At 37.0% G+C, this 27,320-nt stretch overlaps 1 protein-coding gene across 2 annotated transcripts in view; it reads left to right on the forward strand.

The window, feature by feature from the left end:
- The window catches only part of ERICH3 (glutamate rich 3), a 106,732-nt gene that overhangs the window by 10,483 nt on the left and 68,929 nt on the right, over window positions 1–27,320 (forward strand). For both annotated transcript variants that reach the window (XM_016920837.4, XM_513496.8), the window contains exons 2-6: window positions 14,025–14,118; window positions 16,536–16,661; window positions 20,236–20,307; window positions 21,875–22,003; window positions 26,896–27,054. In XM_016920837.4, coding sequence (XP_016776326.1) covers window positions 14,025–14,118; window positions 16,536–16,661; window positions 20,236–20,307; window positions 21,875–22,003; window positions 26,896–27,054 — 580 coding nt within the window. The remainder of the gene's footprint in view (window positions 1–14,024; window positions 14,119–16,535; window positions 16,662–20,235; window positions 20,308–21,874; window positions 22,004–26,895; window positions 27,055–27,320) is intronic.

Here is a 27,320-nt window from a genome sequence, read left to right on the forward strand (position 1 = left end):
GTTTGGGAATGGCTTCTTGTAGCCAGTCAACCATGTCCACTACAGAGCTTTAGTGACTGGCTGCTACTGGACTTCAGCTGAGTTTTAGATTGTCATATTTGCCAGATAGTTGTTGTGTGACCCTAAGCAAATTTTGTAATTTCTCTGATTCTTGTTTTTTTCCATCCTTGTGGGATTTATATCTGCTTTGTAGTTGTTGTTATGGTTAAATTAGATGCTATAGTACATGTAGCACAGGGCCTGACACATAGTATATGTCAATATGTTCGCTTGGTGTCTGGTAGCTTATAATACTGATGGTACATAAGTAGGCACAGATTTCTACAGGACAACTTCCATACCTAAGTCCTGAGCTAGATGCAGAGTTGGGTTAATTGGAGAAGGCATCCTGGAGAGAGTAATTTGGGGAAAGAATGTTGAAGAAGGGGAAAGACATAAAATGATATATCTGGAAACATTTTTAATTTTTTTAGAGATGTGATCTCACCATGTTGCCTAGGCTGGTCTCAAACTCCTAAGCTCAAGCAATTATCCCACCTTAGCCTCCCAAATAGCTGGGATTACAGGCGTGAGCCACCATGCCTGGTTGGGAAACATTTTTAAATAGTAAAAAGCACTCTTTAAAAACATGGTATAATTTCAGTCATCACTGCAGTAGTCTATTGTGACCTCAAATAAGTGAGAGGAGACAGCAGCGTTACCTATTTAGGTGACATGTTCTTAGAAGCAGGCAAGCATGCTATAAAACCATGTGAAAGCTGGCCTGTAAGGAGAAGTTAATGCCTCTAATTAACTTTTGTTTTTAAGTTCTACTTACTGTGTCTTACTTAGTTTTTGGAACCTTGAGTAGAACACTAACTGTACATACCAAATTAGGATTTTTCCTTTTTTTTAACAAAATGATATTTGCCTTCAATTTTAAGTCATAAATTAATTTCAGATTTATTTCTGATCATCTCCTAAGCCTTTATAAAAATGAGTTTGAACATTTTTTTTTCTGTTGAAGTCAATAGTTTGGAATCTCTCTGCAACTGCAACAAATGAATATTTCACCACAACTCATAGGGATTTATGTAAGATTATGACTTTTAAAATCTTCTTTCCCATAGTTCTTCTTTCCTTTCAGTCAAGCTGGAGACATGGAACTTCAATTCATGCTGGAATCTTCCAGAATAAAACCTTAGGGAGTGAGTGAGGCTGGCCTCAGGCTGCAGTGTGTGAAGACGAATATTGAGATTCCAATCCTTGGTGAGGAGACTGGCTCAGAAAAATTAATGGAAAGTCTGATGTTTCAGGGCCACATGCAAGAGCATGAAGCAAAAATCAAACTTGAGAATGCTGTGACAGGGAGAAGGAGAACTCAGGCAGGGTGATTAAAAGACAGAGATATTCAGAAACTGTAGTCAGGAGTGTGGGCAAAAAATGGGAACATTTCAAAAAACGAATGAATAAATTCCAACTGTTTGAAACGCATCTTTCCCACTTTTTTCTCTTCCTCTAAATTAAGAGGACTGATATTCCAAAGAGAAAAAAATCAATGTCCAGTGCAAAAAACTATGAGATAAACATGCTATTTCAGAAGAGGATTTATTTTTGGAGTCAGAAGGATGTAGCTTTAAATTCCAGTTATGCTTTATGTAAACTCAGGAGAGTTAATTTCTGCTTCTTATTTTCTTCCTTCAAAAATACGGGGCTAATAAATATCGACATATAATAGGTACTCAGTGAATGGCACCTATTGTGTATTTATTTTGATCTTTGTGTAAAGCGTATGTTGCTTAAGTCTTTAGGATTTAATTCTTAAGGGACATAAACCCCAAATAAATAAAATATACAGTTCTAAATAAGCAGACATGTCCCAAGCTAATTGGAAGGGAGCATAGAGAAGGTGTTTCCAGTCAATAAATCACTTTCTTGTTCAATTAAACTAATTTCTTTTAAATGACAACCTCTTCTTAGATTCATGAGTCTTTAGAAAGAAAATTAACATTGACCTACCAATTCATGACCCCTCAAAATGAGGTTGCTCCTTTAAGGAAATCATTCTCTGAACAACCGAGAATTTTAATAAAAATGGAAGCAATGACCCAGAACATTTGTACCTCTCTAGCACACTTGCTCTTTTTATCAAATTTGAGAATTCAAGACAAACTCATGAAACTGCATCATTGCTTTGACATTGACAAATGGTAGAAAGACTGGTGAAAATCTTATGGGTATTATTTTTAAATGGCTGAGCATTTAAAATTTAGTCAACCTCTTTAACCTTTGCCCAGATGTCATTACCATTTTAAATCTTACTACTGCTCATAAGAATTACATTTTAGGGCACTTAGGAGGTTTTTAACATGGTTGATTATATTTTCCTTCTCAACACACATAGTAAGTTTATTGATTTGTTCTCTTTGGTGTCTGGCTTTTCTGTTTTGGTTTTTCTTCCCTTTTTCCTTTCCTTCTTCTTTTTTTCTTTCTCATAGTACCTCGCTCTGTGGGATCATTTCTGAACATTTTCCCATCGTACATTAAAATAGTACTATTCACATTGAAAAGAATATGTGAGAGTCTTTTAAAAATTTGCCAAGTTTGATTCAGATAAGCCGACCCTATGACTTGCATCACAGAAAACTAGTGGAAATCACTGACAGCCATTAGGTACCATTCATAAGCATTTGTGGAAATACCCAAAGACTAGAAAGTAACTGAAAATTATATATACATGAGTAAAAGTATTTATGTGTATATGTATATATATACACATAATATATATATTATATATATACACATATACACTTGTATACACATATATACACATATATACACGTGTATATATATATACACTATATATACACACATGTGTCTGAATGTGTACACACATGTATATTGAGCCTTCTTATAATCAATGGATGGTAGTTTAAAGAGTTTAAGTAGGCTATTTGTATCTATAAAAGACTGTGTTCGAAGATCAAATATAAATAAAGAGTGATCAGATTTCCAAGCCAACATAGCCCTCTAAAGTATATTTGACACACAATGGTAACTGCCTTTATCAACAATTTACAGTTTAATAATACTGTAAACTCAATTCCCTTTTATTATATTAATTTTATACTAAATTGTATTAGTCTGTTCTCACACTACTATAAAGAACTACCTTAGACTGGGTAATTTACAAAGGAAAGAAGTTTAAAGAGGTTCCTGGTAAGGTCTCAGGAAACTTGCAATGATGGTGGAAGGGGAACCAAACATGTCCTTCCTCACATGGTGGCAGGAAGGAGAAGTGCCAAGCAAAAAGGGAAGCCCCTTATAAAGCCATCAGATCTCATGAGAATTCACTCACTATCACAAGAATAGCATGAGTAGCATGAGGGTAACCCCATGATTAAATTATCTCCCATTGGGTCCCTCCCTTGACACATGGGGTTTAAGGGAATTATAATTCAAGATGAGATTTGGGTGGGGACACAGCCAAGCCATAGCATAAATAATCAACAAATTCCTATTTGGGTGACAGAAACTTGTGATCTCTCTCTCTGGGACTTTGTGTATGATTTCCCTGCTTCTTAGAATGAATCCAGATAGTACTTCTGTCCCCACAATTACCCACCCAAGTTTTACTTCTTCCCTCAACACTTGACTTGTCATTTAGGACCCAGTTCAGATTTCAGTTCTTCTTGGATACCCTTCTTGTATGAGTATAATTTACTTATTTGTGAAATGGGATAATAATCTGATACATAGGATGTTTTGCAGATTAAAAGAGATTGTGCATGCCGCACACAATAAACAGTTGCTGTTGTGATTGTAGCACACCATACTTCACTACCATTCTTTCATTGGTTGGATTGTCCCTTCAGGGCAGGGACTGTGCTTATGTAGCTGTGCAGCTTTGTAACCTTGGGATAGTACGAGGCCAGGCACATAAGCACTTTGGGTTTATTGCACAAAATAAGTACTCTAATCTCCTTTGTGTCTGGCAGCAGGCATGCTGACTGACTACCCTTCTCTCAGTTTTACCCTCTGGCCTTTAAAAGACAGTGGGTGTCATCTGTTTTTCCAACGGGGGGTTTTGGAACTGTGCATGTGTGTGCACAGGCACACACACACACACACATGCGCCTGTGCAACAGGGGTGGAGACAGTAGCAGGAGGTGCTTCTAGCAGGAGGACAGTGTAAAGATAGGCACCATGGTACTCTCTTATCCCTGGACCTTTGCATGTGGTAATCCCTCTTCCTGGAGCAATCCTCTTGTAAGTTCCCGCGCCTGCCCCTCAAATGGCCAGGCACTTATTCAGTTCTCTTCTACTGGCTCAGACTTCATTTTCTTCCTGATTGTTTAAATCATCCCCCTGCTCCCAAGTCTCCTTACTGCACTTCTTCTATGATTCTAAACCATGGTTTATTTTCCTTTCAGAGCACAGGCAAATGTATATGTGGTTCATTTAAGAAGAAAGCACTGCTAATAACACAATAGCAACTAAGAGTGTCATGCACTGCGCTAAGCTCTTTACTTGCATTATCATACTAACGCTTAACAGAAATTCTATGATATAAGGCACAATTATTTTCCCCTTTTACAGATGAGGAAATTGAGCTTAATAGTGAGTAAACAACTTATTGGAACTCATAGAGTACAAGTGTCAATAGAAGATTTAAAACTGGGTATTTCAGAGGGTGGGGGTAAGTGAACAACACACTGGTAAGATGATCTCAAAAATGGTTAGAAACAGCATGACTTTTTAAAAGAACCAGCCCTTAGGAAATTAACCTAATCTTTAGTGGAAAAAAATGACAGGCATTTGGATGAAGCTCTTTAGTACAATTTTATTTTTTTTCTTTGTATAATATGCTCAATAATATATTTAGAAAATATAGCCTACACAGCAGCATTTTTTTTTCCAAATGCACAATTGCTGGCAGAACCCACCTATTAGGTGTTTGTTGATTGTTCATTGACAGAGAAGCACTACTTACTACAGAGTTCCCTGATAGGTTGGCCAAGGGTTTGTTTGGTCTGTGTACGATTTGACTTCTCCCTCTGCTCAATGCTGCTTCCTCTCTTTTCCTTTCACAGGTGTTGATCACTAATAAACATCTTGTACCCAAAGCTGCATTTCAGCATGTGTTTTGAACAAATCTTGAGAATTGCTTTCCTCAAATTAGCTAAGATGGGAAAGGAGGACAAGGAATTGGGAAGTGGAGGGGAAAAGGAAGAGCAGAAGGAGGAGGAATACCTCATAGAGAACATTCAGTTTTATGGTTAAAGCAGAACAATCCTGGTTTGAATCCTGGATCTGCTTTTAACTAGTTATGGACTAGTTATCTAACCACTCTACATCTGTTAACTCATCTTTGAAGAGGGAAGATAATACTAATTCACAAGATTGTGTATATTATACAGAGTGTTTACTCTATGCACTACAAAAATTTAAGAAAGTACGCAATAAATGCTAGTGATAAAAATTCTTAGTTTCCAGAAGTTTCCATTCTGGTCACCTTTCCTCTGAACAGCCTCATTATCTCCCTTAGTTTTAATTTTTCTATTAATGCATATTTGTCAAGCTGCTACAATTTTTTTCTGTTCAAAGATGTAACATTATAAAGAGAAGAATTCATGGTATATGAAAGCATATACCATGTCTCATATGCAACTGGTCAAACTTAGTGTGTCTCCGGCCTACTGACTCCCATTCATTTCTTCCCCATTGCCTCATCTGTGAACACTGCAAAACTGTCTTGCCAGCAGTCAGCACAGTTGGAGACCAGTCTTGTTTTTACTAGTCACTTCAAACCATCATATTAAGGCTATAAATAAAATAATATTATGGTTCTCATCTGGCTTCATTGTTAGAATAAGCTGAGAAAAATTGTAAATCAATATTTAGCATAATTACTGAGATCTGGCAGGTTTGGATGCAAATAAAAAAGAATGAAGAATGTAATATAAAATCATTTATATGGTATCAGTTTAATCACCCCCTATAAAGTGACAGGCTGTAGAGACTCTTGGTGTAATTGTAGTTGGCAAAGAGTTTTCTTATATAGGAATATAAAATAATTGACCCTCATGTCAATTGTTCTATATTTGTCTTTCATCAAGTTTCTTCAAAAGGATATACTTTTCTGCCTCCCTGGGAACTATATTTTTTTCTAATGCAATATGTCGCATGCCACAAAGGCACCATTTTTTTCAAACACAAGAAAAAACAAAAACAAATGACAAAAACAAAATTGTTAGTACGATCACTCATGTGGAGAGTGCTGCATTTAAAAAAGCCAAAATACATAAAACATGCTTCTGCCATAGACTACTTCTATTTATTGTCCAGAAGCAGAAAAGAAAGGTGATTATCCTCACATGTGGATTTTAAAAAAGGATATATGTCAAGGAATTGGACCAATATGCTTCGTTTCCATTAACTGATTTGTACATTTACTCAACAAATCTTGGCTGGGTTTGTGACAGTTTACTGTGTGCATAGCTCCATACAACACCTTGTAGGAGGGTGTACAGGAAGAGAATTTTACATGAGTCTGAAGACAGTGATTAAACATGGGTGAAATAAATTCTGGTGGAAGGTGGTGAGACAAGGACCCTAGGAAAGAGATAGGTACAATTTTATGGGAACTCCTGTGACATTTTGGCATGTTCTTTATTGATTTATTGGTGAACCCTCCCTACTTTTAGAACCTCAGCTTCCTGAATGTAAAATGAAGGAGTTTGCCAGATTCTATGTGGGTATTTCCACATGTGAATTTCTATATTCCAAAAATGATGAAGCTTTAAGCAAATATATTTCCAGACCAGTAAACTGAGATGTTCACTTCAGGGAGTAGTCCTAGCATTTTACTTGATGGATAATGGCTAGGTAAAGAAGATTGAATTATTGAGGGTCATGTATCTTATAAGGGGTAGAATTAGAATTGGAACGCAAGTCGAGGGCAAGGGCTCATGGGAATGGGTGTGCTTTCTTGCTCTTCCACCTTCCACCATGCAATGACTATTTTGTGATGGAGTTGTTTCAAAAGTGATGGTAGAGGAATTCCCACAAGGGAGGGCCTCAAAATATCTTGTGATGGGGCCAGTTGGGATTCCAAAGAAAGAAACACTAAATGCCAAGGTCATCAGTCCAAAGCATTTATTAAGGGAACCTAGATGGAGAGTGCTGCAGCATATTCTCACAATGAACAGTGAGAGAAAAGGGATGTGCTCTCTAGGTGTGTCCATGGTGAGGGGGCCAGGGTATATGGAGATTATAGGAAATTTTAGGAAATTTGGTTCACAGCCCGGGCCAGTTTCTTTCTAGGAAACCCAGATAACTTTTTCAGTGCCTGGGAATGTTCAAGTCCTCAGTTTGGGTTCAGGCCTGCTGGGCAAAACCCACAGCTGGTTGGGTCATAAAGCAGTGAAGGCACTCTGATTTTTAGTCATGATACAGAAAAAAAGTGAAGGAACTGGGGAACCTTCAGTGACGCAGTAAGAAGGGAGAAGGCCCTCACCAGATGATGGCATCTTGATCTTGAACTTCTCAGCCTCCAGTATTGTGAGAAATAAATTTCTATTTTTTAATAAATTACCCATTCTGTGGTATTCTGTTACAGCAGCATTAAATGGGCTAAGACACAGACCTATCACCATCACATTCAGGGTCCAATGTTTCTGCTCCTGGCATCAGGCTTATGGGAGAGACCTTGCAGAACATAGAAGAATGGCCCTCAAAGATGTCCATATTCTAGCCTTCAGAGCATGTGGATCTGTTACTTTACATGAAAAGGAGGAATAAAAGTTGCAGATGGAATTAATATTGTAAATCATCTGACCTAAAATAAGGAAATTATTCTGGATTAATGTGGGTGGGCCCCATGTAATCACAAAGGTCCCTAAATGGGGAAGAGGGAGGCAGAAGAGCCAGAACCAGAGAGATATCATTGTGAGAAATAGTTGACCAGCCATGGCTGCATTTGGCAATGGAAAGGGCCCAAGACCCAAGGCATGTAGGCAGCCTCCAGAATATTGAAGGGAAAAATAACTGGATTCTCCTTTAGATCCTGCAGAAGGAATGCCACCTTAATTTGAGTTGTTTCTGTCTTCTGACCTCCAGAGCTATAAGATAATAGATTTGTATTGTTTTAAGCTACTAGTATGTGGTAATTTGTTATAGCAGCAATGGGAAACTAATGAACACTTTATTAATTTATATGGAATAAGTCACAATTTGGGTTAAATAAAACTAACCTGGTTGAACCAAAATTATTTTTAATATCTCCTCAAACAAGTATGCTTTTGAGGAAATTTTTAGTGCAAAGCAGGATGCAGGAATATATATTTAAGAGATTAGCTGAATTTAAGACTTCAGCACATTGCTTTTATGCTAAAATTATGAAGGAAAGTTATGTATTTGTTAATATAAGTCTGTAAGAATTTTTATTTGAAAGGTTTCTATCTCTGTAGTGGAGAACTGGGTGGATTATATTTCTCCGTGAATATTTCACCATTCACATTTTTCCATCATTATACTTAGCATGCTGTAGCCCTCACATTAGCAAGACCTGATGAGTGCTGTTCACTATGATTCGTTACATATTAGCAGGAATAAGCCTTAGGTTATATGGTCTTTGGCAAGTGATTTAAACTAAGGCTTGTTTTTCTCATCTACAAAATGGGGATGATCATATCTTCTGTTATGGACTGCATGTCTGTGTCTCCCCAAAATTCATATGTTGAAACCCTAATCCCCAATGTGATAGTATTTGGAGATGAGGCCTTTGGGAGGTAATTAGATCATGAGGGATTTGTTCCCTTATAAGAAGAGACACAAGAGAGCTGGCTTCTCTCTCTGTTCTCTCCCATATGAGGACACGATGAGAAGACTGTCATCTGTAAACAAGGGAGAGGGTCTTCTTCAAGAACCTAAACATGTTGGTACCCTGATCTTAGACTTCCAGCCTCCAAAAATAGTGTTTGTTTAAGCTACCTAGGCTATGGTATTCTGTTAGAGCAGCCCCAAAGAAACTAAGAGAAATTGGTACTAACAGTAGGATATACATATCTAAAAATGTGGAAGTGGCTTTGGAACTAAATAATGGGCGGAGGCTGGAAGAGTTCTGAGGTGCATGCTAGAAAAAGCCTAGATTGCCATGAGGCAATTTTTAAAGGTGATTCTTGTGAGGACTCAGAAACGAGAGAAAACCTCCATCTTCTTAGAGAATACATAAACAATAATAAACAGAATGTTGGTGGAAATACGGATGGTAAAGGTCATTTTAATGAGGTTTCAAATGGAAATGAGGAACATGTTATTTGAAATTGGAGAAAAGGCAATCTTATAATAAATTGACAAAGAATTGGCTGAACTGTGTTCGTATACTAGTGTTTTTGAAAGGCAGAAAAATTGAGGCAGAGGGTCACTTGTTCACAGTTATGGAGCCAGTAATGGTGGAGCCAGAATTGAACTGAAGCTAGAGTTGGCATTTCTCTATCTCTTTTCATCCCCAAAGGTAATGTAGACAGTGTGGGGATGGGTAGTACAGGGAGAGATGAGGGTAGAGTTACAGGGTGCTTCGGGCCAGAAGAAATAACATTATCAATGTGATCCATAAAGAAATATTGCCTTAGGTTTTCCTAAAACTGACTCACATTAAGCAATAATCTTGTTTTGGAGCTTTTCCACTTTAGTAAGATAAAAGAGCTGTAATAGTTAGATATTGTTCATATTACATGGGTCTAAAACAACTATATGAGACTATGTATGTGAGAGTGCTTTGTAATCTGCAAAATGGAATATGGATATTACACTCCTTCCCCAGCTCAGGATTCAGTGCCTGACATGGAGATACTTGGTAATGAATTAGCTTATGATACAGGAAGAAATCTCTCTCTCTCTTTCTCCTCTCTCTCTCTCTCTTTCTCTCTCTCTCTCACATACACACCCAGACACAGACACACACACACGTGCACACACAGTGTGTATCTAGTGTGTGTATCTCCCCACTAGATTGGGAGCTCCATGAGTGCAGTGTCTGTGCCATCTCTGTGTCCCCAATGCCTTACAGAATAACCTAAAATTAGTCATTAAACAATAAGCTTTTGTGATTTAAAAAAACTATTATAGTGCCTTTCCTTTTAGCTGGGATTTTTATATGGTAGACTGTCTCTCTTTGGGATCAGGAGAAGGGATTGTTATGAATCACTGACTTTACTACAGAGCCACATTTATATATTACATGGTGGGAGGCAGGGTTAGAGGGTTAAGTGCTGAAAGGCCGCAGCTGGGAAGGTAGCACCCCGGTGACTCAGCTTTGGCTCCTCTAAACTTCAGGCCCTGAAGGATGTGGTGTGTGCACTGAAGTGAGGGAAACAGGAACCAGCATGGAGACAAGGTTGCTCTGTTTCCTCGGAGACTGTTTTCCCCAGTGCATTGAGCCAGGAAGTGGGTTTTTCCCCCACCTAGTGACCAGGGGATGGGTAGATAGTCTTGTTCATCACATAAAGAAACAAACGTGTTAGACTGGTCAGGCCAGTGAGTTGTGGGTCTTGTCATGACAACATAGCCTGCGAGTAATATGGTCACAATGCCCTGGTGCTTGCTGTGACCAACGGAATCGATGAAAAGGGTGCAGTGGAGGATCACAGGCCTGAGGCAGCACGACCAGGAAGTCTAGTGTTGACACTGGATGCAGAGCGTAACATACAAGCTGCAACACAATCACCAAGCCCAGAGCAAGGTGACCTTATTCAGCCCAGGGTTATGCCATGAGCAAGAAAAAAAAAGAAAGAAAAGAAAAGTGAAGGGAGTAAGTAGCACTGAATGCAGAGGAAAAGGGTGGAATTTCAGAAAAGCTCTGCTAACCTGAGTTTGTGTTGGTCAGTGAGCTCTTGTAATTGGGTAAATGCGAAGATGGGCTACAAGCGCATATGAAGTACAGGTGAAAAGGACCAGAACAGAGAGGATCAGCCAGACCACAGTGTAGCTGACACTGGCCCACGCAGCATTTGACCATCTCCCTGGAAAGGAGTCTTGATGGTCAGAAAGATGGTCACATGTATCTGCATGCAGTGGAAATGCTTGAATTGACCATTTTACCAAATCTGTATATAATTTACTTTAGAGCAATTTCTTGATATCAAACAATTTAGTAATGTAAAGTTTCAGTTAAAAAAATTCCAGCATTGTCTAAAAAGGAAATAACTGAGCCGGTTATTATTCAGCTGTCCTACCAAGCTAGTCATATGATGATAGTTGTGGAAGGAGTTGCTTACAAGTGGTATCCCAAGCAAGAACCCACATTTATTCCTAAATAGGAAAAGATGATGTGTAAAAAGGTTTCAACCCAACTGGACCTGCTCGACGATTTGTAAGCCTGGACAGGCATCGTGCACACATTTGTTAGTAGAAGCCCGAGAGAGCAGAATTAAAATCAGGTGCTACCAAAGCTGGCTAAGCAATTGTTATTAGGATCTAAATATTAAAGAAGTTACAGAGCCTGAATTAAGGAAGGGGATAATTTATCAGTCAATAGGGAAGTTGAGGTTTATGTGATCCCAACTTTTTGACCCCCACTTCATTTAATCAGGTTTTAGCACTCCCAGCTATTCCAAAATTATTGATTTTTTTAAGAAAAAACTTGAGCCTGAAAAACAGACAAAAGACTATATATGATATCACTCTAATGATTTATCTTAAGAATCTGTGAACTGTGGAATCATGATTGTTAGGACTGAGAGACACCTGCTCACCTTTCTGAAATGAGGAGCTGAAAAGATATTCTGAGATTTAGAAAGGGTAAGGTATACAATGTTGACCTTTTGGAGACAGGAAACCTTTGATGAACTATAGGACACCAAGACAGTTCATTTAAAAGATGGTTTCAAAGCATTATCCGGAGCTGGTTTTCTATGTGCCTTACTGAAGCTCTTGGGTTGTCTTTTTACATAAACCTAGGGAAATAATGGCTTTTGCAGTTGTTCATATGTCTGCAACCCTCATGTGGCACCTTTGTTTCTAAGCTTTGTAACTGCTTTTCAGTCTCTTTTGAGAATGAAATTAAACTTTTCTTACTGTTTGGCAACATGGAACTTTCCTGCGATGGGCTGTTAAGGAGAAAAGAGGCATGAAGAAGTCACTTATATCATCTCCATGTAATTAAGGAGTACAAACTGTTAAATAAAATTGTTGCTAATGATATTTACTTGACTCTATAATATGAGTCCCTGCTCTGATCTTAGAATAAATTAAGGATTAGTGGTTCATAAAATGTATAGATTATAAAACTTTGTTGCCAGTAATAGAGTATGCATTTTGTTAAAGACAGCTTTGCGTTTGGACTATCTTTAAGCTTTCTTGTTCTCTTTCTTTCTCTGCCTCTCCCTGACTCTGCCTCTGTCTATCTCTGTCTTCCTCTTTGTCTTTCTCTCTCTGTCTCTCTCTTTTTATGTGTATATAAGTATACACGCACACACACACACACACACACACACAGTAGTCCCCTCTTATCCGTGATTTCACTTCCGGTGGTTTCAATTACCTGTGGTCAGCCACAGTCCAAAAATATTAAATGGAAAAATTCCAGAAATAAACAATGTATAAGTTTTAAATTGCATGCTGTTCTGAGTAGTGTTGTCAGATCCTATGCTGTCCTGCTCTGTCCTGCACGGGATGTGAATCATCCCTTTTTCCTGGGTATCCACGCAGTATATGCCACCCACTCAGTCACTTACCAGCCGTATTGGATATCAGATTGAAAAAACCTAGTATACCTAGGATTTGGTACTATCCACGGTTTCAGGCATCCACTGGGGGTCTTGGAATGTATTCCCTGTGGATAAGGGGGGACTACTGTATATACTAACATCTATGTATATGTCTATGTATGAATGTATATGTGCATGCACCATGTATACATACATATGTGCGTGCATGTTTTTGTAAGTTACTGAATAATTAATGAAGGATAGATTGAAACAGAAAATAGTGCTCAACTTTGACATACAGACTTAGATTGACAATTTACTAAGGTATAGCATATAATCAACAAACCAATTTATCCTCTTTTAACTCTTAAAATAAAAGACCCTAAAAATCAAAAGTGATCTACGAATTATTGTTTTGGTGCTGGATGTGAAATTAATGCAAATGTCTAGATATATATGAGGAAGTTAACACTTCAAAATACTGAGCTTAAATTTAGTTAGGAACTTATAACAATAAAAATAAGTCCCAAACAAAATCATATCTTTATTTACTGAGCACATTATTATTTCGATACACGACAAATATCATCAGTAGGGATACCAAGAATAATGCTCTATCCTGGCCTGGCCTTCAAATCTAGCAGAGGACACCAAGAAATAAACAATTATATATTACATATTATTACATATTATGTGATGAGATAGTAACTCAGGGTCTTATGGGGTAGGAGGTGGGGAGCGGGAGTGGAAGGCAACACAGCACACCAGGACATATCAGAGAATGTTTCCTAAGAGAAGAGAGGCTTATACACCACAGATATTATCTGCTGGCTGGCAGGTGAAGGAAGGGCCTTCACAGTTGGGAGACCACGTTGTATTCTGAAGATGAGAGACAGCAGGTAAGTTTGAGTTACCAGAGTTTAGGGTATGACATGAGACGCTGGAAGAATCTGCTGAAGGAGCCCTTGCTTTCCCATCAGGGCTTCCCTCTGATGTGAAGCCCTTTTTGACAAATGGAGCTGGTGGCCTCCTTCTCTGTGCTGCCATGACTTTTTGCATATTTCTATTGTTGTACTTTCCCGATTCACTTTACTTGTTGATGTGTGATTTCCATACTTGTCTGTGGAATAATTAAAATCAGGATGATTTTCTAGATCTTATCATAAGACTTAGAAAAGAGTAGGGACTCAATACATGTTTATTAAACACATATACGAATGACTGGCAGGCTGCATGAGTGAATGATTATGCACTATTTGGGGAAACAGTAAAGAATTGCCTTGGTTATCAAACAACCCCTTTTAAAACCTTATTGGTTTTATTTTTGTATTTTAGGTTACTTGCTGCATATAATAGCCTTATGGATAAACACCTGGCTGGGTATTTTAACAATACAAGGATAAGGCGTCATCTCTTAAGATCAGGACTGGTAAGTTTTGGTTTACTTTCCACTGACCTTCTTGTTTCATTAAGTCCAATAATTCCCTACCTTTTCAGGCTTTCTCTTTGAGTGACATCTTCCACTTGCCCTCATTTTAGAAAACTTACTTTCTTTCCAAAGTTTTGATTTATGTATTTGAGGTTGTTTGAAAAGATAGGAAGGCAGGTCACTATGACTGCTAAGAAAACTTATAAATTATTGAGGAAAAGGCCCTGAGACTTTCCAACAGCATATTTCAATGGTTTGTTTATTCATTCATTCAACACATATTTATTGAACACATTGTATGAGCTAGAAACTGTTAGGAATTGAAGATAGAGAAGATATTACTGTCATCTTCGGAAAAATATTGCTTTTGATATTCACAGAATATGGTGTGGAAGACATGTGCATTTCAACATTTCCCCCAAATTTAAAAACAATTACTTCCTGTGATGGTTTATTGATAATATTAGTGTATTTCATTAGCTTCACAACTGTTCTTTCCACAAAATTTCTATTCCTCTAAATGTGTACAATGTGAAACCTTTTCAAAATGTTATAGTATTCCATGGAAAGAAAGAGATGTGGTTATAGAAAGTGTTAGCTGTTTACCTTCTTAAAACACAATGGGTTTCCTTAACTATTGTTGCCATGGTGTTGAAAGAGCACGTATTGCATTTCTAATTGTTGTTTCTGTGCTTGGCACTCTAGCTGACAGATCTCAGAGAGCTTGCTTTTCTCCTCCTGAGGATTTGTTATCAGACAGACCTGGCTGAAACCGAGCTTGCCATTTATAAGCCATAGAATCTTGAGTAAATCACTTTCTTAACTTTTTCAGCCCCAACTTCCTCAATTGTAAAATGAGAATGATGGCATGCAGCTCTCAGAATTGTCGTGGCAGTTAGAGATGTGCAATAAATGGGTGTTGTAATTATTGTTACTATTAATGTCACTTCTTTGGATAACAGTCTGTGAACTTTGCCTACAAATGGGAAGGACTTTGTATTTACTTATCAGCATCATTAACAAGCACTTACTGAACACTGGTTGTATGTATGGCAATTCAAATAAGAAAGATGCAGGCCTTTCTCTAGAGGTTCAAATATAGCCTCTCAGCTAGCAGTGTTCAGGGTCACCCAGAAACCCGACAGAAAATGCGAATGTGAGCCCTAATTGAATCAGAAGCTCTGTTAAGGGACCTATCAGTTTTTCAACAAGCCCTGCAGGTGGTTCTGATGCATGGTCAAGTTTAAGCACCTTTGCCCTATAGGAGCTTCCACTCTAGTTGGGGAGATCAGACATAGTCACACAAAGACTGTAAGTGGGTTATTTGTAATTCCAAGCACACTTTCTATAGGTATACCTCTTTCTTCCATTGGAAAATGTATTTACAAAAAAAGATTATCAATAAGCCATCACTTGTAGCACAACTCTGGTTGATCTTAATACTCCAGTGTGTTGCAACAGTAGTGTTAAAAACTACAGTTAGCAGAATTAAGAAAAATATGTGACTTGCATGAAAGAGGGGAGCAAAGCTTAAATAAGTGGAAAAGAAGAAGGTGAACAATCCATATGGGTAACACTCTTCGTTTACAGGGGATAGAAAACAATACAACAAATCAACAAATATGCCCACAGGAAGAATTAAAGAAAAGAAAAATAAGTAAATCCACAACAAAAATGGCCATTCCTAGGACTTGCAATGATGCCAGTTGAGACCAATATTGAATATCTTCTATGTATGCTAATGCATAATCTGTAAAATTCTGAATCAAAACAACAAATTAAATTACATTTTGGGCTGGAGAGTGGAAGAAAAAAAAAGCAGTAGGAAAACAAAGTAATGAAACCAATTATTTTTAAAGCAAACTGATGAGATCCTCTGTAGCTCGCATGTTTGCCCTTCAAAGTACTTCCTACAAGATCATCAGTCCTGTGATCACTGCTCCTGGTCAGTTTTTCAAAGTAGTACCCCGCCCCCTTCCTCCAGGAAAGTGTTCAAAAAAGAAATGAAAAGAACACCTGGGTTCCATCAAGGGAAAATTGTTACTGTGATGAAAATCTTGTTTTAAACGTCAAGTGTGCCACCTGTGTGTGTTTTCACAATGAAGGGTATATGAGACTGCCTTTCTCCTTTTTGCCTCATGAAATATTCATTAAAAGTGAAAGTTGATCAACCATAGTGATATATTCCTTTAGGCTTAAAAGCTACTGATGCTTTCTCTCCCTCTTTCTCCCCTCTCGTTTTTTTTTCTCTCTCTCCCTCCCTGCCTCCCCAATGCCTCTCTCTCTCTCTTTCTCTGTGTATGTGTGTGTGTGTGTGTGTCTGTCTGTCTTCTCCACCCTCCAGCCTCCCTTTTTTGGAAACTAACACCACATTTTCTATTTTATATTTCTATGTATATTTTATTTATTCATGACAGATCACAAGAAGTGGAAGAATACTTTCTGAAAAAGAATATAAACTAAATATTATGAAGCGGGATCATCAAAAATATATCCGGGAATGCTTAGCCCAGGCAATTTTTCATAAAGTTCTTGATATGGAGGTAAAAATATATACTTATTTTTATTTTATTTTATTTTTTTCTACTTCCACATCACTGAAGATGGAGGTATAAACCTTTACTATTTTCTTTGTAATTGATTTTGTCTAATATGATAATTAATAATGCTTTTGTACCTAGAAAAAGAGATATTCTTTCTGCATTTCATTAAAAAAGAAAATGAAACAAAGAAATACTCAATATCTCTCTGGGTAGCCAGGAGCCAGAAGTCTAGCATAAGCTTTTCTTCATTTCAGTTGGAGGAAAATATGGACATCATTATATATTTTGTGATATTTAATTTTCCAAATGTACATTTTCCATTTACAATGGCTACTCTAAAACATACCAGCCCTCACCATCTGTACCTCAATTTCCATTTGCTAAAAAAGGTGACATCTGTTTAAATATCAGTAATTCCATTGCCATGAATTATTTCAGATCTGTTATTCTTTTAAGGCTCTGAAGCTCAGCCGTATGTTACATTTCAAGGAATAGGCATTTTAACATCTGCTGTCCCTCCTACCGTAGGCCACTCTGGTCAACATAGATGCACAAACCAAGCATCAACAACATATTTTTTTAATCTGACAGGGTATCTTAATGGGATAGCTAGCTAATTTGATAAATTATTTCAGCCTTGCTCCATGGAACTTGTAGTTTCAAGCATCAACACCATTTTAGTCTCTGAAAAAGCATGGCATTTCTTGGCTTGACCATACGAGCAGTAAATCAGAAAACTGGGCTCATAAAACCATTGACCTGTGAGTGCAGTAAACATTTATGAACAACTGTAGAATCATCAGTAAACCAATATTAAGTCTAGTGCCGCTGAAAATATTTATTATTATGCTACGTTAGGTAGACGAAGTGTTCACTTAAGATGTATATGATCTGTTAATTTAGGAATTCACTTTTTGCTTCATATCATGTCCATGAATTACATAGAATTGTTGTTTTTCGCCCTAAATTCTTGCTTATAAAAGTATTAGCTGTAATTTTTCTGTGAAAAAAATAAATAAGATTAATAAAACATAAAATTAATACCTTGTTTCAAATTTACTCAATAGGCACTGAGTTCTCTGTTAGCCTTAATCCTTGAAGTCTAGTTTTCCAAAATCTCACTTAACACCCTGTGACACATCATAACTGTTGAATATGCTATTATTTAAATCTTTGTGGATTCCTAGTTTTGAATAAATATTTTAGATAAATGTTAATATGTAATATATTAAATAACATAATTGTTACATAATAGAATAAATAATATATAAACATAATAGAACAAACAATATTTATCTTTAAATTGTCACATTTATCTCACATTTAGTTTATGCTGATGCTCCTTGCTAATACTGCTGTATTCACATTCATGCATTCACTCATGCAATAAGCCATAATTGCAGGTTTACCATGTGCCAGTATGAGGCTGTGTGTTGAAGCTGCAAGGTAGGATTAAAAAAAATACTGTAGAATGTGACTAAGTGCTAGAAGAGAGGAACGAATAGAGTGACTTCAGAAAAGAAGAGGAGGATGACTTTTCTCTGTGGGAGTCAGAGGAAACTGAACAGAGGTCTTGCTGTTTCAAGACGAGTGAGGGATCCTGTGAAAATGTGGGAAAGGTGTTCCAGACCTCAGAAGTTGCAGAGGTGTGAAAGGACATAGTAGATGGAAAGGAACCCTCACTGAGGCCAGACTGCACAGTGGGTTAGTTGGCAGGAGTGGCAGGAAGTGACACTCTCCAACAAGTTGGTACCCAGTCTCTGGAGAGCCTTAAATTCTCAACTAAGTTTGGGGTGTAGGTGATGAGGCGATGAAATGTTTTTCAGCAGGGGAGTAAAAGAAATGAGCAGAGCTGTTTTAGAAAGATGATGTTGCTAAAAATGTGGAAGATGGATTAATGAGCTGGAAAAGATTGGAGGTGGGAGGTCAATTAGGAAGCTATTGCCAAAGGGTGTAGGCTAATAGCAGTAGTGGTAATGCTGGGAGACGCAGCTGTCTACAGAGAAGCTGAAGTGGGAGAAAGATTTAAGCTGACTGAATGTGAAGGAGTGAGGGAGAAGAAAGAGCTCAGAAGAAAGATTTTCTCACCTGGTTGGAGGTATGTGCACTGCAGGAGATCAAGAACAACAGCATGGGCTGAAAAGGAACCTTCAAGAGGTCAAAAACATGCCTGTTAGAATGGTGTCCTGGAAGCTGGAAGGTTCTCACAAGCTGCAGAATGGTCAAATAAGATGAGCACTGGGGGAACAAAAGGAAATTAGGTTTGACCCAGAAGACAAAAACATTGGTGGACTTGGCAAAAGTAGTTTCAGCAGTAGGGAAGTGGGAAGTCAGTAGATGTGGATGACTACAGTGAGTTGGGAATAAATGGAAGGTGGAAAAATGTTGATAGTGAATTGAACAGTTTGATGATAAGTAGGTAGGAGATCAGAGGAAGAGAGAGAGGAAAGGGAAGTGTTAAGAAGAGGATTGATGATAGGGAATTATTGAGTCTGCAGGGTTCCTAAGGCAGCAGGAGGGAACCAAGAAGAGAGGGGAAACATTTTTTCAAAGGGCCAATGAATAAAACACTCTCAAATATGTCTAATTAATTTCAATTTGCCTTTTAAGCAGATTATTTTTACATGGGGCTTATTTTTAAATTATAGAATAATATATTACAAAAACTTGGGGGGAAAAGCATAAAAAAGGAAAATAATTACATACAATTCCTCCTTTCAGAGACAACGGCTGTTAACGTGCATTTCTTTCTAGTCTCTTTTCTATTCATATTTTTACCTTAGTAAACTCATACTATGTTGTGACAGGGACAACAAGGTTTTGTGAAAAAACAAGCGAAAAACAGTAAGCTAGTGTCAGATAGGCCAAGGTTGAAATTACAGCTCCTCCCCTGGCTGGGTATATGACCTGGGGCAAGTTCATTATCCTCTGCCTCAGTGCCTTTGTTTGTAAAATAGGGTGGCTTGGCAATTAGAGTTGTTCAAGAAGAAATAATGTATGTGAAGAACCTTCCTAGCACAGGGACAGATACACAATATAAGCTTGATAAATTAAATTGTATTTCTGTGAAATTCTGTATCCTGCTTTTATCCTGCATTATGTGCATTGTCCATTTTTTAAACAAAATCTGTATGAACCTTATATAAATGATCAATTATATTTTATTCCATCATATGGATGTGCCAGAAAGATAGCCATTCTCTTTATAGTTCATATTGTTTCTGCATTTTTTTTTTTTTGCCTTGAAGAAAAAGGAAAAAAAATCTTTCAGATAGCATCTTTGTGCATAAGACATTTTTTAAAATTACTTAGATTTCCCACAGGTTTAGAAGTGAAATTTAAGAGATAAAGGTTATGAACACTTTTAACTGCTTAATATATGTTCAAAATTGAATTTCCAGATAGTTGCACCAATTTATATTCCCACTTGTGCACTGATGCAGATGATTCTTCTCCATCTCAATGACAAGAGGACTAATTGAGAATATAGTTAGCTGTTGGAATTATTTTCCTCTAAACTGGTCTTTGCTATAACCGATATGATTCTCTCCTTTATTCTTTCCTGTATGCTTAGCGTTACCATCACCTTGAAATAAAAAAGAAATTGGAGACCTTAGCTAGGAAGGAGCGAATCCAGAGGTTTAAGGTAAGGAGTTATATAACTCTCTTTTACTTCATAGTATTATTTTATGATTTTTAAAAAACCAGTGAAACTATGATTCCAGTTCCCTGGGACACTTTACTTTTGGTTAAAACATAGTTGAAGTCAATGATGGTTCACCAAGCCTAAATCTTAGCCATCATCATTACAGAAGATTGTGACAAATATAGGAGCTGTTTGTACAAAATAAATTTTAATGAGGCACAAACCTTTCAAAGACAAACTTGAAAATGCTCTTGAAATTTTGCTTTTATATATTCTTGTGATACAGGCCAAGGGATTTTTGTTTGTGTCTTAAGAAGGTAAAAATGGATGGTAATATTTCCAACCTGATGAAAAACAGGGCTTTTTAAGAATGATACAATGACACATTTTCATTTGAATGTGACCCTTGGAAATATATGGTGGAAAGGATCCTTTTTAGCAAAAGAAAGCATGATAAAGGGTAGATTTTGTAAAATGCATTTTAAAATTCTTTGTTTGTTTTCTATTTTTTAAATATATCTTCTTTGCAGTGAACTCAGGAAATATAAACTTGAATCAAGAGATGAGATATTCACTTAAATTCAAGATTTCCATTTAGGTTGGCAGTTTTACTCAGTTTCTTAAGTCATTTGTAATCACATGTTGTTCTTGATTTTCTGTGTACTGTAGTATTACAAATGTGTGGCCTAAGATACGTTTCACAAACTGATGAATATTTGTAAAGCTTCTGTAGAATAACTTGCCATAAAAGACAGTAATTTTTCACCCTTGCCTGATGGACTCAGGTCTATTTTATCAGGGTGAGAAGATAATTTTGTTACAAAAATGTTTTCAAATGACAGAAGATGGGTCCAAGATCAAAGAGTTGGTGTGTAGAGATTTGTGGTTAATCCAACTTTGCCAATATTGCCCTACATCAAGGACTGAGTCATAGATTCTGTAATTTATCTGCTGAAATGTTGATGGAGAAAATGTGGTTACTGGAAAAAAAGAGTCACTCACACTGCATGAAGCAGGAAAAGTTGCTGTGTGTTATTCACCCTTGCCCAGGTAGCCAGACCCACTAAAGGAAGTACATGGGCATATTGTAGCATTGTCAGAGATTTGCTACCCTTGTGCCTCTTCATATGATTTTTATTTGAACAATTTTCACTTTATTACTGAATTTGGCACAAGATATATTTTAGCTCTCATTTTTTTAAAACATGGAACACTTTTTGCCTAATGGAATTATTTATTTTCTAAGATAGAAAAGTACTATTTCTGGTAGTCTACTGATCGCAGTAGTAAAGCTCATTATACCTTTTGTAGTGATCTGCTTGAAGCAAATTAACAAATATTATTGCTGAAATGGAGGATACGCTGCTTTTGCAGTTATTTCTTTGAGCACAACTAAAGCCGACTCAATTTCTTGCCTTACCACCACACCTAACTCCTTAACAAAAGTAACTCTTGGAAGAAATGAGAAATAATTTCTTTAGTCATATAGTATTTCGTATATGTCATGCATAATCTAACCTAGATTACTAACTATGCATCTATTTGCTAAATTGCTTTCTTATTCTAGGGAGAGCACACAAGAAGGTCTGTTGAAAATAACATGCCAATCCTATCTCCCCACCCACCAGTTGGCCCAAAGACTAATCGTGGCCATAGTGTTCTGGTTGATGAAGGACATTCCAGTCCGTTAGCACTGGTGAGTAATATTAAACACTTCGTCATGCAGTATCCCAGCTAATTAATTTATTATTTCTTATTCTCAGAAGGGATTCTCTCTGGGAGCATGACTCCGTAATGCTGCCAGTCCTACTGAATGAAAATATAGTCTTATATCTGTTCAACTCTGTCTCTTCTGAATATCTCACTTCTAGTCAATATCACTACTGCCAAATCAATTTTGCTGGTTAATGCTAGATTAGTTTTCTGGAAGTCCAGATTACTTATGTTATTTACACACCCAAATACTTTCCCTGGCCTGTATTCCCTACAGAAAAGCTCAGACTCTCAGGTGACATTTAAGACCCTAAACCGTATGACTTCAAATTAGCTATTCCAAATTTTTTCTGCATGATTACTCTTTAGCACCCTTCAATGCAGCAAAATGGGACCACTATACATATTCTATATTTTCTGACCTCTGGATTTTCCTTCTACTTCCACCTTTTCTGTACATATTCAATGGTACCATGTAGCATATTGGGCTAAATACTAACATTTGAGCTTCTTTTATTAAAAGTCTGTGCACATACTCTAAAATAAAAATAATTAAATGTACAGAAATTCTATCTGAAGAAACTAAACACTGATATTTTATTCCAGGTTGATTCATTTCTAATCTAAAAGTGGTGTTTGCTTGAGGGAAGGTAAAGTACCCTGAAATAATATAGATACAGGAAAAGATTTATAAAACATTTGCTGGAGGTTGATGGTTTAAGTTGTAAATAAATTGCTTGATTATGTCTTTATTCTTGCTTTGTGTAGCCTAATATATTTCCTTGTTAACATGTACTTTTTCTGAATTGCAAAATATTTATGGAGAAATTGCAATGCTTTCACAGATTGTTGAAGTAGGTTCATCACATATAGTGTTAAGCTTTGACATTTTTCAAAGGGTAAATATGTTTTGACATTTCTTGATGAACAGCTCAAATGATGAAAAGCAACCATCTTTCCTTTGTTGTCACCCTATTTCCAGGTTTGATTTGAATATATATGTATACAAATTCTTTTATTGGATGGCAAATTCACTAGACTCTCAAAAGCTTAACCTGAGTGAAACAAAAGAAACAATCAAGTGCTGTTTTCTGTCTTCCCACCTGTTTCAGAGAGGAAAAATCCTTGAAAGGCTTTCTTTTCAATTTTCCAGCTGAACACCCTCAATAAATAGTTTAGATACATCCAGCAGATCTTAATGTGGTAGGAGTGAAAAAGTAATTTTAAAATTACAGGAAACACTGACACCAGCTTCAAAACCTTTCTCTCTGGTAAGCCAGGATTCTTCATGTGGCCGCCCTGATGGTGCTTTTGCACCGTAAGGGATACTTATTGTGATCTTGGAATTAAATAGGTCCCATTTTACAGAAATCCAAATCCCCCTCCCTTTTTTTCCATCTGGATACATATTCTTTAAATTTGACTCATGATCTCCAATTGTCCCTGAGATGAAGATAATAATCCTTTTGAGATCTTGCCATTGATTTTTTCTTTTTTAACTTTTTTAAGTGAATAAGGAAAGCATCCAATACAATGTAAGTGCCCTTGGTAACCTAAACTTTCAAAATAGTATACAGATTTTTAGCTGTACCACTCCCATTAAAACGATGGAAAATCATTTCAGCTAATTCTGCATATGCTTGGAACATTCACCCACACTGATCTTCTACTAAGAATTAGAAATGCTCAGCTAAGCTAAGTAATCACCAGGTAGTTAATTTCAATTCATATTCTGGTATGGTTTTCAGAATGTTAAGCTACAATGCCATATTTATTCCAAGAAAACATATTACACACAATTTAAAATATAGTGAATTTAAGGTGGCTTCTGATGTGAACTACAACAATTTGTAGCTCACAGCTGTTAGTTAATGGTGCAGATTTGCTTTTAGAGATAAATGTAATCAGTTAAACATTTGACTACCACATTCATCTAACTGAATGATATCTATATGCAAATGTAGGGAAGTAAAATTTAGAGCACAACAGCCAATAGATCATGTTCTAGTTTGCAGTAAACTGTTCTCTTAAATTTCTACAATAGATTTTTCAAGTTTTTGTGTTCAGTTGGATTATTTGACAGGAGAGATCCTTGAGGCATGTTTGTTTTACAAAGTTCAAAAAAATTCTTTTGGGTGATCTGATTCCTTTGTTCAGAAACCTCTGTTCTAATTTCTCTTTGTGGGTTTTAAGACCTTTTACCTTTTGGACCATATAGGCTTATTTTTTGTTTCTTTAAACCAAATCCTGCTTTAGTCAATCCACTTGGCTTCTCATATTGGTTGTGACATAGGTTTGTGTATGAAAACTGTAAATATAATAACATTGGCATAAACAAAAGTGTCTCCTCCCCATCTCAGCATATCCATGAGTCTCAGCTGGCATGCTGTCTTAACTCTGTGAAGTCATCAAAAGCCCAGACTCCTTTTGTGTTGCTGATCTGCCAAACTTAGGGTGTTGCTTTTATCCATAAAAGCCAAGATGGTATATCGCCATTTGGATATTTCACCAGAGGGAAGAGGTAAAGTGAGAGCACATATCTTCTCTCTAAGCACATGACCTGGAAGTCTCATGTGTCACTTCTGCTCTCATCTTATTGGCCAAAACTGAGGCATACATCTACACAGAATTACAAGGGATGCTGGGAAATGTCATCTTTATTCATAATAACCATGTTCCCAGTGAAGAAAAGAAAACAGATATTGCGGAATATTATCTTTGCTACTCTTCCCATGTCTTGCTCACAACCAGCTTTCTTCCTGGTCGGATATTCAAATTTATCCTTCTTCTCTGCTTATCCACTTTCTTCTCTTGTTTACCATTGGGAGAAAATCTAACTGCTTCTGTGGAACTTTAAGTTGTATTAGCCTCTTTGGCTTACCCTAAAGATTCTAAGAACTTTTACTTCTAAGTTCTGGTCTCAGGTATTTTATTGTCTGTTTGGCAGTACTTGTGTGGTTCATTTGACACTGGTTGTTTTGTGTTGCCATTAGATGTTAAAAATTACTTTTTATGTTCTCACGGTTTCTATGGTGGGAATTCAATAAATGTTGACTTAACAAAATCAGAGATTTAGCAACATATGACATGCTTCTCAAGCCTAACTTCTAAGGCTGGTTTTTGGTAGTAGGAGCTGCCTTATCATCATTTTTTAAAGTATTTACACACACTTTTCCAGAGCTGAATATTTGTTGTTCACCATTCTTTAAAGTTAATGTATTAAACCCTTTTCATTAGTCACTTATATACCATCCTTCTCATCCTCCTTCCTAAATATATATGTACAATTCTTGATAGACTTTCTACTATTTTATTGCATTAGAACAATTGGGTCAAAAGTCTGATGTATTCTACTTTTGACACATTGCTAATCTTTTTTTTTTTTTTTTTTTTTTTTTTTTCTGAGACAGCATCCCACTCTGTGGCCCAGGCTGAAGTGCAGTGGCACAGTCCCAGTTCACTGCAGACTCTACCTTCCTGGGCTCAGGTGACCTCCCACCTCAGACTCCTGAGTAGCTGGCGCACATCATCACACCCAGCTAATTTTTGCATTTTTTGTAGAGACAAGATTTCACCATGTTGCCCAGGTCGATCTCCAACTCCTGGGCTCAAGTGTTCTACCCACCTTGGCCTCCCAAAGTGTTGGGATTACAGGTGTGAGCCGCTGCACCCAGCCACATTGCTAATCTTTATACTAAACTAACAATATTCTTTCAATGCCCCAAAAGCACTTCTAATGCACTATACAAGCACTTTTGGCATTTGCTGCAGTATATTCTTGATTAGAAAATGCATCCGTCAGTGGCTCAGCAGGAGGTAGACAGATGGCTCAAACAGTGTAATTAGAAAGTGTTTAATAAGCTATTTGCAAAGAAGTAGGCAGGGCTAAGGAAAACCAACTAGGGATGCTAAGCATGCTAGGGTCAGCATATCAGGAGCCACAGCACCCAGGCCTAATGGGGGAACAGAGGAATTGCACACAGGAACCAGCTGCTAGTAGCTGTAGCTGGGAGAGGGCTTCCCAGTAGGAGCTGTGGACTTTGGTAGAGGGACCCAGCTGGCCCATTATGACCCTGCAGGGTGAGTCAAGGAGAAGAAAGACCCTAATTTCATCTCTTGCTAGTGCCTGTCACTAGTAGACTCCAGCTGCAGTCCTGAGGTTAGTGTGTGTAGTCCTGAAAGGAGTGACCCCCAGAGTCTAGGTCAGGCCAGAAAAGGTGAATGGTAGATCTAGAGAGACAAATGGAAAATATCTAGCATAGAAAACATATCCAATTTTATATACATTTTCCAAAGTTGCCAGTTACAATTTTTTTATTTTTGTTTTCCTAGTATTTCAAGGATGCCGTTGAATAAATTGTAATGCATTTCCTTTCCTCTTTTGTTTGAATTATACTGTCTGCTTTTACTTCAGCACCAGTCTTAAGGCTTAAAAGATTCAGAGTAGAGTTTATATTGAAGACATTTAGACAGAAATGAGTCCATTCCAATAATATCCTTTTAGACCCCTAAAATAGGAACATTATTCAACATAACATTAAATTGAGCAAAGCCATTGTATGAAGAGCATAAATTAGTTATTGTCAGCAAGTTTGCAGTATGAATGAAAATACAGGAATGTAATGGAGGACATCTCCTTTGTCTAGAATACTCTATAATTGTGGCATTTAGTTATGTAGAGGACTTCAACACCGTATGTTTTAACAAATACTTTGGGTCATAAGGGTATGTATAATGGAAGGACATAATTAAAGTTTAATCTGTTCAGTAAAAAGGCACCATTAATTACTCTAGGCAATTTATTGGGTTATTAATTGGTTCTGGAAACATGTCAAGATACTAATTTAAATGGAATTTTTTCCCCTAATTGTCTAGACAGCCCCTCGACCATATACTGCTCCAGGAAATATGCAGCCTCCAATTCGATTACAGCCTCTTCCCAGTAATCCTGCAGTAGAAACTGTTCCAAAGTTAACTTCAAGGTCCAGATCAAAAACCTCATTGCTGGAAAATGAAGCTCTGTTTCCCATTGGGGTAAATGTTATTTTTATCAATAAATATATTTTAATTTTTGAGTAGATTATTATAGGTCATTACAGTGGTCAAGGTATTATATTCGATTAAAATCTACACAGTGAAAATTATATTGTATATGTATGAAACACTTACTACCTACTTGTGATTAATTATGTCTTACTCAAATGGGAAGGCCTGTAATTTGTGTCACTGAGCAAAAAAGTAAAGAATAGATTGGTAATAATGCATGGTGATTTCTCCTTAGTTTACAAGGCTGATTGAAA

The sequence above is a fragment of the Pan troglodytes genome, chromosome 1 (assembly GCF_028858775.2).
Source record: "Pan troglodytes isolate AG18354 chromosome 1, NHGRI_mPanTro3-v2.0_pri, whole genome shotgun sequence".
Classification (NCBI taxonomy): Eukaryota; Metazoa; Chordata; class Mammalia; order Primates; family Hominidae; genus Pan; species Pan troglodytes.